General features: G+C 36.7%; 1 protein-coding gene across 1 annotated transcript in view; it reads left to right on the top strand.

Moving 5' to 3' along the window:
* Nucleotides 1–13,776, top strand: part of LOC311097947 (phospholipase D1-like) — a gene marked incomplete at both ends in the record, with an annotated part of 34,324 nt that overhangs the window by 19,950 nt on the left and 598 nt on the right. Inside the window, 6 exons of the mRNA XM_084137958.1 lie at nucleotides 5,704–5,792; nucleotides 9,416–9,529; nucleotides 10,162–10,211; nucleotides 10,774–10,908; nucleotides 11,898–12,051; nucleotides 12,137–12,254. Coding sequence (XP_083994084.1) covers nucleotides 5,704–5,792; nucleotides 9,416–9,529; nucleotides 10,162–10,211; nucleotides 10,774–10,908; nucleotides 11,898–12,051; nucleotides 12,137–12,254 — 660 coding nt within the window. The remainder of the gene's footprint in view (nucleotides 1–5,703; nucleotides 5,793–9,415; nucleotides 9,530–10,161; nucleotides 10,212–10,773; nucleotides 10,909–11,897; nucleotides 12,052–12,136; nucleotides 12,255–13,776) is intronic.

The following is a 13,776-nucleotide window of genomic DNA, read 5'->3' as shown; positions in this document are numbered from 1 at the left end:
AGTGAATTGGTAAGTTTCGTTAGGTTTTGAAGAAATATAGAGCTGAGTATTGTCGGCATAACAGTGGAAGCTAATGCCATGTTTCCTAATGATATCTCCTAATGGTAGCATGTACAGAGTGAACAGCAGCGGTCCTAGTACTGAGCCTTGTGGTACGCCATACTGAACTTGTGATCGATGAGACATCTCTACATTTACTGCTACAAACTGATAACGGTCAGATAAGTATATTTAAACCATGCTAGTGCAATTCCACTAATGCCAACATAGTTTTCTAGTCTATTTAAAAGAATGTTGTGATCAATGGTGTCAAATGCAGCACTAAGATCGAGTAACACTAATAGAGAGATACAACCACGATCGGATGATAAGAGCAAATCATTTGTGACTCTAACGAGAGCAGTCTCAGTAATATGGTACAGTCTAGAACCGGACTGGAAATCCTCCAGATATCATTTCTTTCAAGAAAGGAACACAGTTTTTAAGATACTGCCTTTTATAGTATCTTTGACAGAAAAGGTAGTTTCGAGATCGGCCTGTAATTGACTAATTCTGTAGGATCAAATTGCGTTTTTTTAACAAGCGGTTTAATCATAGCCAGCTTAAAGTTTTTTGGTACGTATCCTAGAGACAAAGACGAATTAATGATAGTAAGAGGAGGATCTATGACCTCTGGAAGCATCTCTTTCAGTAGCTTAGTCGGTATAGGGTCTAACATACATGTTGTCGATTTAGATGATTTAACGAGTTTAGTAAATTCTTCCTCTCCTATAGCAACCAATGAATCAAATTTTTCTTTAGGGAGACTACAATGCACTGCCTGATGCGATACTGTTGTTGACGGTTGCATAGTTATAATTTTGTCCCTGATATTATCAATCTTATAGGTGAAGAAGTTCATAAAGTCATTACTGCTGTGCTGCTTGGAAACTTCTGGGCTTGAAGCTTTCTTTTTCGTTAGTTTAGCCACTGTTTCAAATAAATACCTAGGATTATGTTTATTTTTTTCTAATAGGGTTGAAAAATAAGCAGATCTAGCAGCTTTTAAAGCCTCTCTGTACGTAATCGAGCTCTCCTTCCACGAAATGCCACGCTCAATGCTCACTGTCACCCATTTGCCTGGCTGCACAGGCACTAATTCAGCTGGAACCGCACCGTGTAAAGAGTTCACTATGCTAGGCGCATCCAAAATAGTATCTAAAGCTCTGAGATGGGAGCCGCCTCCTCGTCAATATCAGGACCTCGTTAGTATTTCTTTCACTCTTTTATTGATGGACAGTGTTACATTTTGTAAGAGATTATTACTCCAAGTGAGAATGTTAGTGTGAAATTGAACACTACAGTATATGCCAATATTGTTTTCAATAAAAAAACATTTGCACAAAGCAAGCCGATCCACTTTTCCATGTTGATAAGGGCTGCGTTCTCCGAAACTACCTTAATGCTACGTCGTTCTTAAGTTGTACCTTAAGAAGTACCTTATCGTTAATACGTGTTTTCCGAAACCTTCTTAGTTAAGTATACCTTCTGTAAGTCATACGTTCGTAAGGTTGGTCTGGAGCGCTCTTAGCTATACCTTATCGCTGCTGACGGTTCATACCGCTAGTGGCCACCACTACGCAAAAAGCTTTTTTACATCGCAGTTTAATTACACAGAGAAAATTTTATATGAACATTTAATATAAAATCTGATTTAGTATTAAAATTACATTTTTACTTTACTTTAAAATTTTACACATAAAATACTTAAGTTGTTATAGCCTACACCCAGTGTATGGAAGTGTTTTCATTAATAAAGTTTCCATACACTAATGGTTGTTAGCTTTTTTAATTACTATCCTAAGGCACATCAGCTGGCGAACCATTTGACAGAAAAGGCTTAGGAGTCTATATAAAGAAAGATGAGTTTACACAAACTTTATAGCTATGGCAGCGAGACAGCGAGTACTTGTTTTAAATCAAAGACGGCGCCGTCCGCGGAGCCAGTTAGTGTATGTCAACTACTTTATAAGAGAACACTTTAGTCCACTGACTACCATGTCAGAAGAGACCATTGTAAAAAAAATTCGCCTGCCACGGGAGCAAATTCTGCAGCTCTTGCATCTTGTTGGCCCAGATTTGTCAAGACAAACTCGACGGAGCTACCCCCTCAGCCCCGAAATTCAGGGCCCGAAATTACACAAATGAGCGATTTTCGCCAATAATGTGATACGGCTGGTGGATAATCAGCATACGTTGTGGAGAACATTAACACACTTATGGCCGTGAGGGTTTGGGATTGCACACTTGCTAAATTATAAACACATACTCATATTTATTTCTGCATGTACATATTTCAATGAGCCCCGATAAATGCAGTTTGTACTATTTCTAAAACGCTTCTTTATAAAGAACATTGTTTTCTCAATACTTTACCTATACCGCTGTGAAGGAAAGAGCTCACAATCGATCATCGAGGCATCGATATCAACCTATTCAGCACCTCCACCATGGACAGCACCTGCTAAGGTCGAACTTAAGAAGGTTTACCTTAAGCAACATCCTAAGGTATAGTTCGGAGAACACGCGTAGGAAATGTATACCTGTAGTTAAGGTGTACCTTTTGAGTCTTCGTAGCGCGCTAAGAGACAACGTTATCGGAGAACGCAGCCAAGAGCATTAAAATGAGAAAAAATAATGGGACAAAAAGAAATCAAGAGACATTTAGAATAGATAAAAATGTGCGATTAATTGTGATTAATCGCGAGTTAACTATGACATTAACGTGATTAATCGTGATATTTTTTTATTTTTACATTTTCACAACACTAATATATATATAATATATAATTTATTACATGGCTTGGTTGAATTCCAATGTAGAATGCGGTGTGTTATTTCTTGATAACAGACGGCTTCTAAGTATAACACACCGTTGCCATGAAAAACAGAGCGTTGCTATGGACGCAGGATTCTACCTGTAGAGACGGGACAGACAATCGTTTTAAATCAATAGACTCCTTTTTAAATAAATTTTTTGTGTCAAATTATTGATTTATTTGGTAGGTGGCCATGTAATAAGCGGGATAATGTAGAGCAAGGCGGTTGTTATAGCGAATACACCCCCTTCAGGCTGATTCAAGCTCCGCTTTGCATATATATATATATATATATATTAGTGGTGGGCCGTTATCGGCGTTAACGTGCTGCATTAACGTGAGACTCTTATCGGGCGATTAAAAAAAATATCGCCATTAATCTATTCTCAAAGTTGGGTTGGGAGCTGATATTTTAGCGCGGATGTATACCTAGCCGAATTCGGTTCGGTGTTCTGTATGCATTTTCAAACCGAACGGTTCGTTGGACCATTTTTCCTGCCGACCAAAATTTAGTTAATTCAAATGTAGACGCTGGCGCGACCACAACTTTGCCCAACATCAAATGGCAAACGTACTGCAAGCGGAACGAAACTGAGCTACTCCTTATTGTGTGGTTGACGGACCGTTTATCAGTTTGGACCAAAGCAGCGCGAGCCGATCTTGATCATGCGACACTGTTACTACACAGCGCTAAGAGATCCAGTAAAGAAAGCATTTGAATTCGCTACTTGAGTAATAACATTGCTGCGAGATCTAGTGAGAAACATTCACATTTCTCCGTTATTAACAGATCAAACAGTGCCATGAAGCACAGTGGAAGCCAGGAAGAAACATTGTGCCATGAATGAACTATCCAGTGTGCACAGATCTGCAACATTTACCATGGATTTACTGTAGAAACACTAACTGCAACCATGGAAGTTTGGCAGGAATAGTAGGCTATAATGCTTTCAAGTAACATTACGTTGATTTTATTTTGACATAATGAATAAAATTGCTGCCAAAATTCAAATGTTAATCTGAACTAAAAATAGACCTTTGTTTATAACTACTACAATATTAGGCTACATTTAATTTTTTCCAAGAAGCTGTTTTGTTTTATATGCTCATAAGAAGAGTCTATTATAGCTCCACCATTGCTCAAAGTAAAAAAAAAAAAAAATCATACTTTATTATGTTAGTTTTAATTTGTTTAATTTAATTCGTTTTAATTAAAAAAATCCCTGCCATTTCTTCACAAGTTCTTTTAAATGTCACTTTGTATTTAAGAAACACATGCCCTTTAGTCATTATTTGGGTAGCACACATATTCTGAATGCCTTCGGCAGAATTCAAATGAGCCATTTTAATCTAGATTAATTCCAAGTCTACAGTGAGATTAATCTAGATAAAAAAAGTATCTATGCCCACCCCTAATATATATATATATATATATATATATATATATATATATATATATATATACACATATACACATATATACATATATATATATATATTCACAGTTTATGCAATCAAAGCAAAGTAGTGACAAAATGATGACCAATTAGTAGGGGTGTGACGAGACGCTTACTCCACGAGACGAGACACGAGATTGGGTTCACGAGAACGAGACAAGACGAGATTTTTACACAATTTTTAAGAAATCCTCAATGATGAAATATATGAATGGAAAATAGTCTTTTATTCAACTGAAAATCACAAAATGCAAAACAATTTAGGTGCATTTTGAAATCAACTTGTAATGAATGTTATTTTACTTCTATTTTAATGAATTATATGCGGTAAAGGACATGCAAACACTGCAAAATGTTTTGCTATAAACTCAACTGTCTGGCTTCTCCCCTGTACGATTTCACATGAGAAATCTAACTCCTTTCCACAAATCGAACATAAAAAAAAATAAAACAGTATAAATAAAATAAATATAAATAACTGAAATAACACTTTAAATGCAAACAGTAAGTGTGTATCCATAATCAAAGTACTGCTCTCTCAAAACTACAAGTTCAAACAGAGACAAATTTTTTCTTCAAGCATGAAAAAGAGATAAATTAACTACACAGAACAGACTAAGATTATGGTCATGTTCTTTTTCAAGAATATAAGCATGATTACACTATTTTAGCGCGATTTTGGCACGATCCGTTTCGTGGAGATTCGTAAAGGACAACGGGCGTAGGGACGCAAGATTCGATCGTTTCATTTCGTATAGTGTGTCATAGTGGGCGACAAACTACGCGTCTGCGATGCTTCAAGACATCACGACAGAAAGACTAGCATGTTTAATTTTAACGGTCCTCCACGACGGGTTGAGTGTGTGCGAGTGAGTGAGAGTGCGAACAACAGTGAGTGTGCGTGTGTGCGCGCGCGCGCGAGCGTGTGTGTGTGTGTGCGCGCGAGTGAGTGAGGGACAGTGAGTGTGTGTGTGTGCGCAGAATGTGTGTGTGATTGGCCCGGCACACAAATGATTTAAAAGTGGCAGGGGCATCTTCAATACTAATTTCACCCTCACATCACAACAACTCACGAGACAAAGTTTCACCTCAACGAGAAATCTCGTCGCGTTTTAATCTCGCGAGATCTCGTAACACGAGATCTCGTCACACCCCTACCAATTAGTGGAGTCTGTTTTTTTGTTTTGTTTTTTGTCGGTTTTTTTAAAGAGTTTTTCAAACTGTCTAAAATTCATCACACAAATAATGTAGGCTATGTGAATACACAAATGTGCCATTATTTGCCCAAGTCACGGCCTGACAGTAGTTAAATATGCAACTATACTACTGACTCTGTAACATGTCTGTAAAACTGAATTGATTGTTCCTGTTTTCTTGTTCTGTTTCAGAACCAGTTCTTCATCAGCTGTGCCGATAAAAAACATGTTCACAACAAGATTGGTGATGCCATTACTGAGCGAGTTATCAGAGCTTACAAGTAAGTGTGTGAATCCTAAAGCATTAACACTGATTGTAATTCATCACCATTCACTGGACCAGTGGAGTGTTTTTGTTTTTAAAAAAAGTAACAATCTTGCACATTAATTGTAATTGTTACACATGAATTGTTTTATATATTTTAGCGTATAGGCCTACTTCAGTCATGACAACTCAACATGTATTAGCATGGCACATGGAATGCATTGCTGCTGAGCAAATACAATGATTAGTTCAGCTTAGGTGAAAAAAAAAAACTGCAAATTTTTTTTCCCTTAAACTACTTAAGGAATCAAGGCACTGCAAGGAACTAGCCCTTAATCACTCCTAAAAAAGGACAACACTTAAGGTCTTTGGGGTCATTTTGACCCCAAACTTTTAAAGAGCGATTGCATAAGGAAATATACATTTTTTATATGGAAACTATATATCATTTTTTTAATTTACTTCTCAACTATACATTTATGCTGTGTTTTTGTGGAAATTTTGAATTTTTTTACCTATTTACTGCACAATTACATAACTAGGCCATAAATTGTCTCATGAAAAATGATTTTTTAAAGAAAAAATCACTTAAATGATGATCTTAATTAAATCTAAATAGTTTTTGGACATTGCTCTATGTGTTAGAGATAGAATACTGACATCTGCTGGTTTGTGTAAAAACTTTAGAAATTATAATTAAAGAAAGAAAGTGCAATGACCACATATATCCAATAGAGGGCCATAGAGACTCATTCATTTTCACTTCATTGTTCTTGATGCTTCAACTTCTCACAACTTTATGATATATATTTTGTGAATATTTATTTAAACATTTTGAAATACATAAAAAATATGTAGTTTTGTCAGAGTTAGAATTTGTTGTTGTTTTCTGATATATTTTGAATTATCTGCTTTTGCAAATTACATACATTTGCAGAAACATTACAAGACACCACTATGTTTGTGTGTGTGTGTGTGTGTGTGTGTGTGTGTGGGAACAAGCTTGTTCCATGTTGCATATGTGACATTTTTCAGATTTATGCCAGTTTAGTTGATTTTATTTGCCAATTTCTATAAAAATGGTCTCTGTTGCAGTGACATACATGTGTGTGTTTGTGTGTGTTTGTGTGTGTGTGTGTATGAGATAGAAAGTTCGTTCCACTTTGGGTTTATGCTCTAGGACCAGACCTTGATTTAAATGTAATTTTTTTTTAGATTTATGCCAGTTTTGTTTATTTTATTTGCCAATTTCTATAAAAATGGTCTCTGTTGCAGTGACATACATGTGTGTGTTTGTGTGTGTTTGTGTGTGTATGAGATAGAAAGTTCGTTCCACTTTGGGTTTATGCTCTAGGACCAGACCTTGATTTAAATGTAAATTCTTTTTAGATTTATGCCAGTTTTATTTATTTTATTTGCCAATTTCTATAAAAATGCTCTCTGTTGCAGTGGCATACATGTGTGTGTTTGTGTGTGTTTGTGTGTGTTTGTGTGTATGTGTGTGTGTGAGATAGAAAGTTCGTTCCACTTTGGGTTTATGCTCTAGGACCAGACCTTGATTTAAATGTACATTTTTTTAGATTTATGCCAGTTTTGTTTATTTTATTTGCCAATTTCTGTAAAAATGCTCTCTGTTGCAAACACATACATTTGTGTGTTTGTTTATGTGTTTGTGTGTGTCTGTGTGTGTGTGTGTGTGTGTGTGTATGAGATAGAAAGTTCGTTCTACTTTTTATTTATGCTCTAGGACCAGACCTTGGTTTATATGTAGAAATTTTCAGATTTATAATGGATTTAATTTTATTTTTTTGACAAACAAAATAAAAAAAAGTCATTTTTTTCATTTTCCCATTCATTTTCAATGTGGGGTCATTTTGACCCCAAAGACCTTAAAAGGTAAAAAAATTTTTACACACCTTTAGAACAACCAAATCAAGCCCAGTTTTTTTGTGCATGTTTAGATAGATTATTTAGGAAAAGTCACAGAGTTTCATGCCCCTGAGATGAAGGTAACATTTTTAAAAAATGAAGGAAAAGTCCATTGGGGTCATATTGACCCCAAAGAATGATTAAGGCTAGAGAGGACCCCTAGCAGGTCTCTACAGGTGGATTGTCTACTATCAATCGGGGCAGTTTGACTGAACTATGGATTTATGCTTTTAAGAAAATTACAGATCATTTGCTTACATTTTTTAAATACAACAAAAATAATGATGTGAAATCCAGAAGCAATTCGGTTTTTTTTTAAAGGTAATGAAATTTTAATTTAAAAACAAAAACAAAACAAAAGAAAAGTGTATATAAGGTTTTTATAGGTTTAAGTTTATGAAAATGATTTATGAACATTATTTTATATAAAATTTATATATTTTTTTCATTTCTCTCAAACATTACAAACGCACACATTTTTTTATTACACACAAACAAACCACACTCTGACATCCATACCAACACACCCACATAATTATCACTGCATAATGTGTCCAGTTGGCTCTATAATATGCTGAAGCAGAAAACAGGAATAAAGTGAGTATTTTCTTTATAGTTCAAACCTGAGAAAATGGCACCATCTAGTAAGAAACAGTGAAAATTTAAATTTTGAAACCTTGCCAACAGAATGAAAGCCTCTTAACAAAGAATTGGGTTTCAATTCGAATATTTTGTGTAGCTAGTGCAAAAAAATATTTATTTTTAAAGGAAATGGGGATGAAATAGTAAAATTACAATAAAAATACACACCTGTGCCAAATGTTATGCAGTTAGCATAAACACAGGCAAACTGATAAAAAAAACCTTAAAAAGACAAAAAGTGCCCATAAATCCTTATTTAATCCTTATTTACATTTACATTTATATTTAGTCATTTAGCAGACGCTTTTATCCAAAGTGATTTACAAATTAGGACTAAATTAAGCGAGTCATCATGAAGAAGAGGCAAAAACAACGCAAAAAGTGCTCAAAATACCAAGTTCAGGCATTATTCAGAGTAGCATAAGCCCGATAAGTGAGGTTTTAAAGGGAAAGGGAAGGGTTTTTTTTATTTCTTTTGAGGTTAAGTGCTCATGGAAGAGATGGGTTTTCAGCTGTCTTTTGAATGTTGTCAGGGATTCTGCATTCCGGATGAGGGTGGGGAGAGCGTTCCACCAGCATGGAACTGTGAATGAGAATGTTCTGGAAAGTGATTTTGTGGCTCTCTGTGATGGAACCACGAGACGTCGCTCGTTGACCGATCGTAGGCTTCTGGTAGGGATATAGACTCGTAGGAGTGAGTGAAAGTAGGAGGAGCTGAGCCTGAGATAGATCTGTAAGCAAGCGTCAATGCCTTGAACTTGATGCGAGCAGCGAGAGGTAGCCAGTGCATTGAGCAGAATAGAGGAGTGACGTGGGCCCTCTTGGGCTCGTTGAAGACAAGACGAGCTGCAGCGATCTGAATCATTTGTAGATGTTTAGTTGCACATGATGGAAGTCCAGCCAGAAGAGCATTGCAGTAGTCAAGCCTAGAAATGACCAGGGCCTGGACGGCCCCTTGTACACAAGGGTTAATAGAACAATTATAATTGAGGGTATATGATTTAAGAATAAGCATATGTGTGTTTACACGGGTGTATTGGGATTGATGTTTGCTGTAATTTGTCACAGGGAGAATAAAAAGTTCCATGTGTTTGTGGTGACTCCCCTATGGGCTGGATTTAAGGGAGACATTAGGAAAGGTGGAGGAACTAAAGCACAGGCTGTTATGAATTTCATCTACAGGTAGGATTGCTCGGCACGCAGGTCACACACACACACACACACACACACACACGTTACGTCACATTATGTTTGGCAGTATCCAAATTCAAAACACATTAAAGATAACAGCATAAAAATTTGGAAAGGATAGATGAAAAAACAACTGTTGAATCTGATCTATGGTACAGAATTTTTTTTTTACCATCCATTAACTTTTGAACAGTACATTTTTTTTTTACAATTTATACTATAAGACAACATGAAACTTGTAAACTGAAAATTTGTATTTGCAACATGTTAAATTTTTTGTACTGTGTTGTGTTTCATAGTTGAAGAAAGAAAAGTAAGGTAGGATGGGACTTGATGGTTTTCATCAGAATTTGATTAGATCATGTAGATGTGAAACATCTTATACTATAATTTTACAATATTATTTTCCCTGCCTAGAATACTATTAAATTACATTTTGATGAAAGAAAGTGTTTATTTTTTTCTTACTGGCTTATAAGCTTTGGTTTTGCAAGAGACCATGGTAACCGACAGAATAATGTCAAGTCATTGAGAGAACACAATGAGCTGCTATAATGTTAAGATGACATTTGAGAAACCATTTGTTCTCTACCTAATCATGCTTAAATGTCTATTTTTTTTAGGACCATGAAAAGAGGAGAGCTCTCCATAATCACTCGACTGGAGAAAGAAAGTAAGTCTGATTGTTTCCATCGCTCTTCTCCATCTCCTTTTTCTCTTTCTGTGTGTCGGATGTTAAAGAAGGAGTGAGATGATGATGTGACTGTGACATAGTTTAATGTGAACCTGACTCTGTGGTCACAGGGAGTTCTCTTCTGTGGTTTACCACAACAGTGCAACATGTAAGACTAGTGAACAAATGTTTCGAAATGTGCCAAATGGTTACATAAATATAGTAAGAGGATGACAGCAGTAAGACTTGTGCCAATATTGAATTGAGGGAAATTTATGAAGCTGTTGTGCTAAACTCATAGAACACCCAGTATTTCTATGGCCTGCTTAAGATTTGAAATGGCAAAACTGTCAGCCTTTTTGTGTAGAGCCTTTTTCAACAAAAATACAACATTAGAGAACAAAAACAAGCGATGGGATAGAGAAAAAAAAAAAAAAAAACATTTTCTATAATGCATGTTTTTTAATTTTTTTTAAACTATTTATAATAGTATCCGAGGCAATCCAAGTGTACAGTGTTGTACAGTCTGAATTTCAGCTGATTCTCTCTTTACACCCCACAGTGGGTGACCAGTGGGTGAACTACATCTCGTTTTGTGGTCTGAGGAATCATGCGGAGTTGGAGGGAAAACTTGTGACTGAACCCATCTATGTTCATAGCAAGCTGCTAATCGCTGATGACAACATGGTCATTATTGGTGAGCTAACATTACTACAGTTTGCTGAAACAAATAATTAGCGGGGGTTTTTTTTATGCTTTTCTCTCTAAGTGTTAAACGACTCACTGAGCAAGTGCATAATTTCTTTATGGCTAGAGCCTTATACACCCCCTTGTGGAACACTGTGATACATAATTTGATTTTGAAGTGTATATGGTAAGGCATGAGAGACCCATATAATCATTACTCTAGCAGCTAAATTGCTGGTTTTCGCATTTGTCCACTCATTTGTCATTTCCCTAAAATAAAGAATTTGGAATGAGGTCAACAGACTTTTGTGTCCAAAAGAAGTGAGATTTCATGAGGGAAATATTGTGGTCTGTGTATTTTACACATGACTGCGCATTTGCTCGGCAGATCTAAGCCAAGCCCTATCATCATGCCTCTGTTTTCTTACATGACTGAAAGACATCACATTTGTAAATTAAGTTAAAATAATTCTTTGTATGAGGAGTGGAAGAAATTCATAAAAGATGAGTTGTCATTTTAGATAAAGCTTTAGATTTCTGCAGAAGAGACAAGAAATCCAATGAGGAAAGCCATAGATCAGGAGGAGGCAGATGGGAAAATTTAGCCGCATACTGAAATTGAGTTATCTTTGATTCTGTAGGTGGAAGATTTGTGGGATATTGAATTAAATGCCATGAGATCCAATCACGTATTAAAAAATTAATCAAATTAAATCGCAGAGTATTAAAAAAAATGTAGTTTTCTTTTCTGTGATGATATGTCTTGATATGTTTGATTAAGCAAGTCATGATCTGTGTGCGATTCCTTTTAGCAAACCCGCAGTCAAGCACATAAGTGTCTTCATAGTTATGATACAGCTCAGAATAGTTTTACCAGGAATTGTTGTAATCATTTTGTCAAATATTAAACTAAATATTGTGTCATCAGCATAAGCAAAGTCTAGTTATTGTTTATTCTTTATCTTGTCTATTTTACATTCAAAACATTTTTTTTTACAGGCTCTGCCAACATCAATGACCGCAGCATGTTGGGAAAGAGGGACAGCGAGGTAGCTGTGATTTTTGAGGACTCTGAAACAACGACATCAGTGATGGACGGTCAAGAGTACCAGGCTGGCAAGTTTGCTCTGCAGCTCAGACTGGAGTGCTTCAAGTAAGATCTGATGGAAAGTTAACCATCCTAGTGTTACCAACTCAACTGAATCACAGCTAAAAGTCTTTGTCTTCCCATAAACCAGAACCATTCTGGGTGCCAATACTGATCCAGCCATTGATGTCAGTGACCCCATCAGTGACAGATTCTACAAAGACGTCTGGAATAGCATTTCGGCTCGGAACACCACCATCTACGAGACGGTGCGTTTGATTCCTTGAGTCCTTCTCCACTCGCTTCTGGGCATGTAATGGAATTAATGATGGCTACTTTCCATCTTCCTGTTTCATGGAACATTTGAATTATGATTTAGAGGTGTTGCTTGATCATTTGTCAGATTATTGAGGTATTGCACTCAATCCCCACTGAAACTCTCAGACTCAGTTGGCTGTTTGGCAGCCTCATGGCAGGCCAGTAATAATGAGGCTTAATGGAAGGAGAGATTCTTATTCCGAGCCACCATTGTAGGCTGGCAATGTGAGTTAATACCTCACACGTCAGCCACACAAACAAATATTTCACCCATACAAGGTGCTCTAAGCGATGCCACAACATTTTTTGTCACATACAGCAAATATCTCCTCACTATCTGCTAGCTGCCTGTGCCCTGAATGCACTGTAAAAAAACGCGATCGCTCTAGACACAAACGGCAACAAAAACGAACTGGGCTCACCCGCACCACGAAACACAACAAACAGTGTTCCAGCCAATAATTGGCAAGCAGTATTTGAGGGAGGGGTCTGGGGGGGTTAGTGCGCGTACACATGAAGGGGGTGTGTGGAGGAGAGAGAGAATTCATGAAGAGGGAAGTTTGAATTATGGCCGACACACGACCAAATAGACGACGTTCCGATTAACAAATTGCAAAGAAGACGGACAAGGATAAGGCACACGCAAAGTACCGAATTTACATCGGAAAAACCTTTGAAAGGTGGCGAGAACTCCGGCGGCAGAAGGGCTTCCAATCCGACATTTAGTTGCTCTGTTTTTGCAGAACTGGTAAATCCATTTTTCATTCTAAACTGACGTTCATGTTCACCAAAACAACACAAGGATGTAATTAGCTAGAACTATGCAGTCAGTGTTAACTTTGGTGAATACAACATGTTTCTAGCAGCTAGCGATCAATCTCTATTGTAAATTCACAGTAGGGCAACAATTTGTGTGAATGATTGTTTTCACCCACTGTTTGTTATGAATATGAATGTTCATTTATAGGCTTTTGACAACTTTGACTAAATTTGTTTACGCTGTTGTTTATGCTCACTGGGAAATGCGAAGCTAACTTGCTATTATTGCGTCCTTGTATGGGAGCTATAATTATAACCTCAGGTGGCGAAACGATTTTAAGATAATGTTTCTCTTTTTCTGCATTCTGTTTTGCAATATATTAAAAGCATTTATCTAACTTAGTGACATTACACATTGAATGAAGTATCAGTTTAGTGACTACTTTGACTTTCCTTTATGCCGGAAGGGAGGGGAGGAGGGAGGAGACGGGAGGAGGAGGAGGGAGGGTCTAGCTAGCCTCCGTTTTGTTTGACAACAATTTGAATGTCAACAAGAAGTTATGTCTCCCGGCATCGCTTAGAGCACCTTTAAAGGTGCAAGGTTTCCATTCCATGAAATAAAATTGAGTTTTGGAGAGTTTTGAGAAATGAAGAGTGGAAGCCATTTATTTTGAGTTTCTTTGTACAATTATTTTATTTAAAAATCATTGTATT

The sequence above is a fragment of the Abramis brama genome (assembly GCF_963993115.1).
Source record: "Abramis brama genome assembly, chromosome: 15".
Taxonomy (NCBI): domain Eukaryota; kingdom Metazoa; phylum Chordata; class Actinopteri; order Cypriniformes; family Leuciscidae; genus Abramis; species Abramis brama.
Note: the sequence above shows the minus strand (reverse complement) of the source record. Positions and strands in the feature narration are given on the sequence as shown.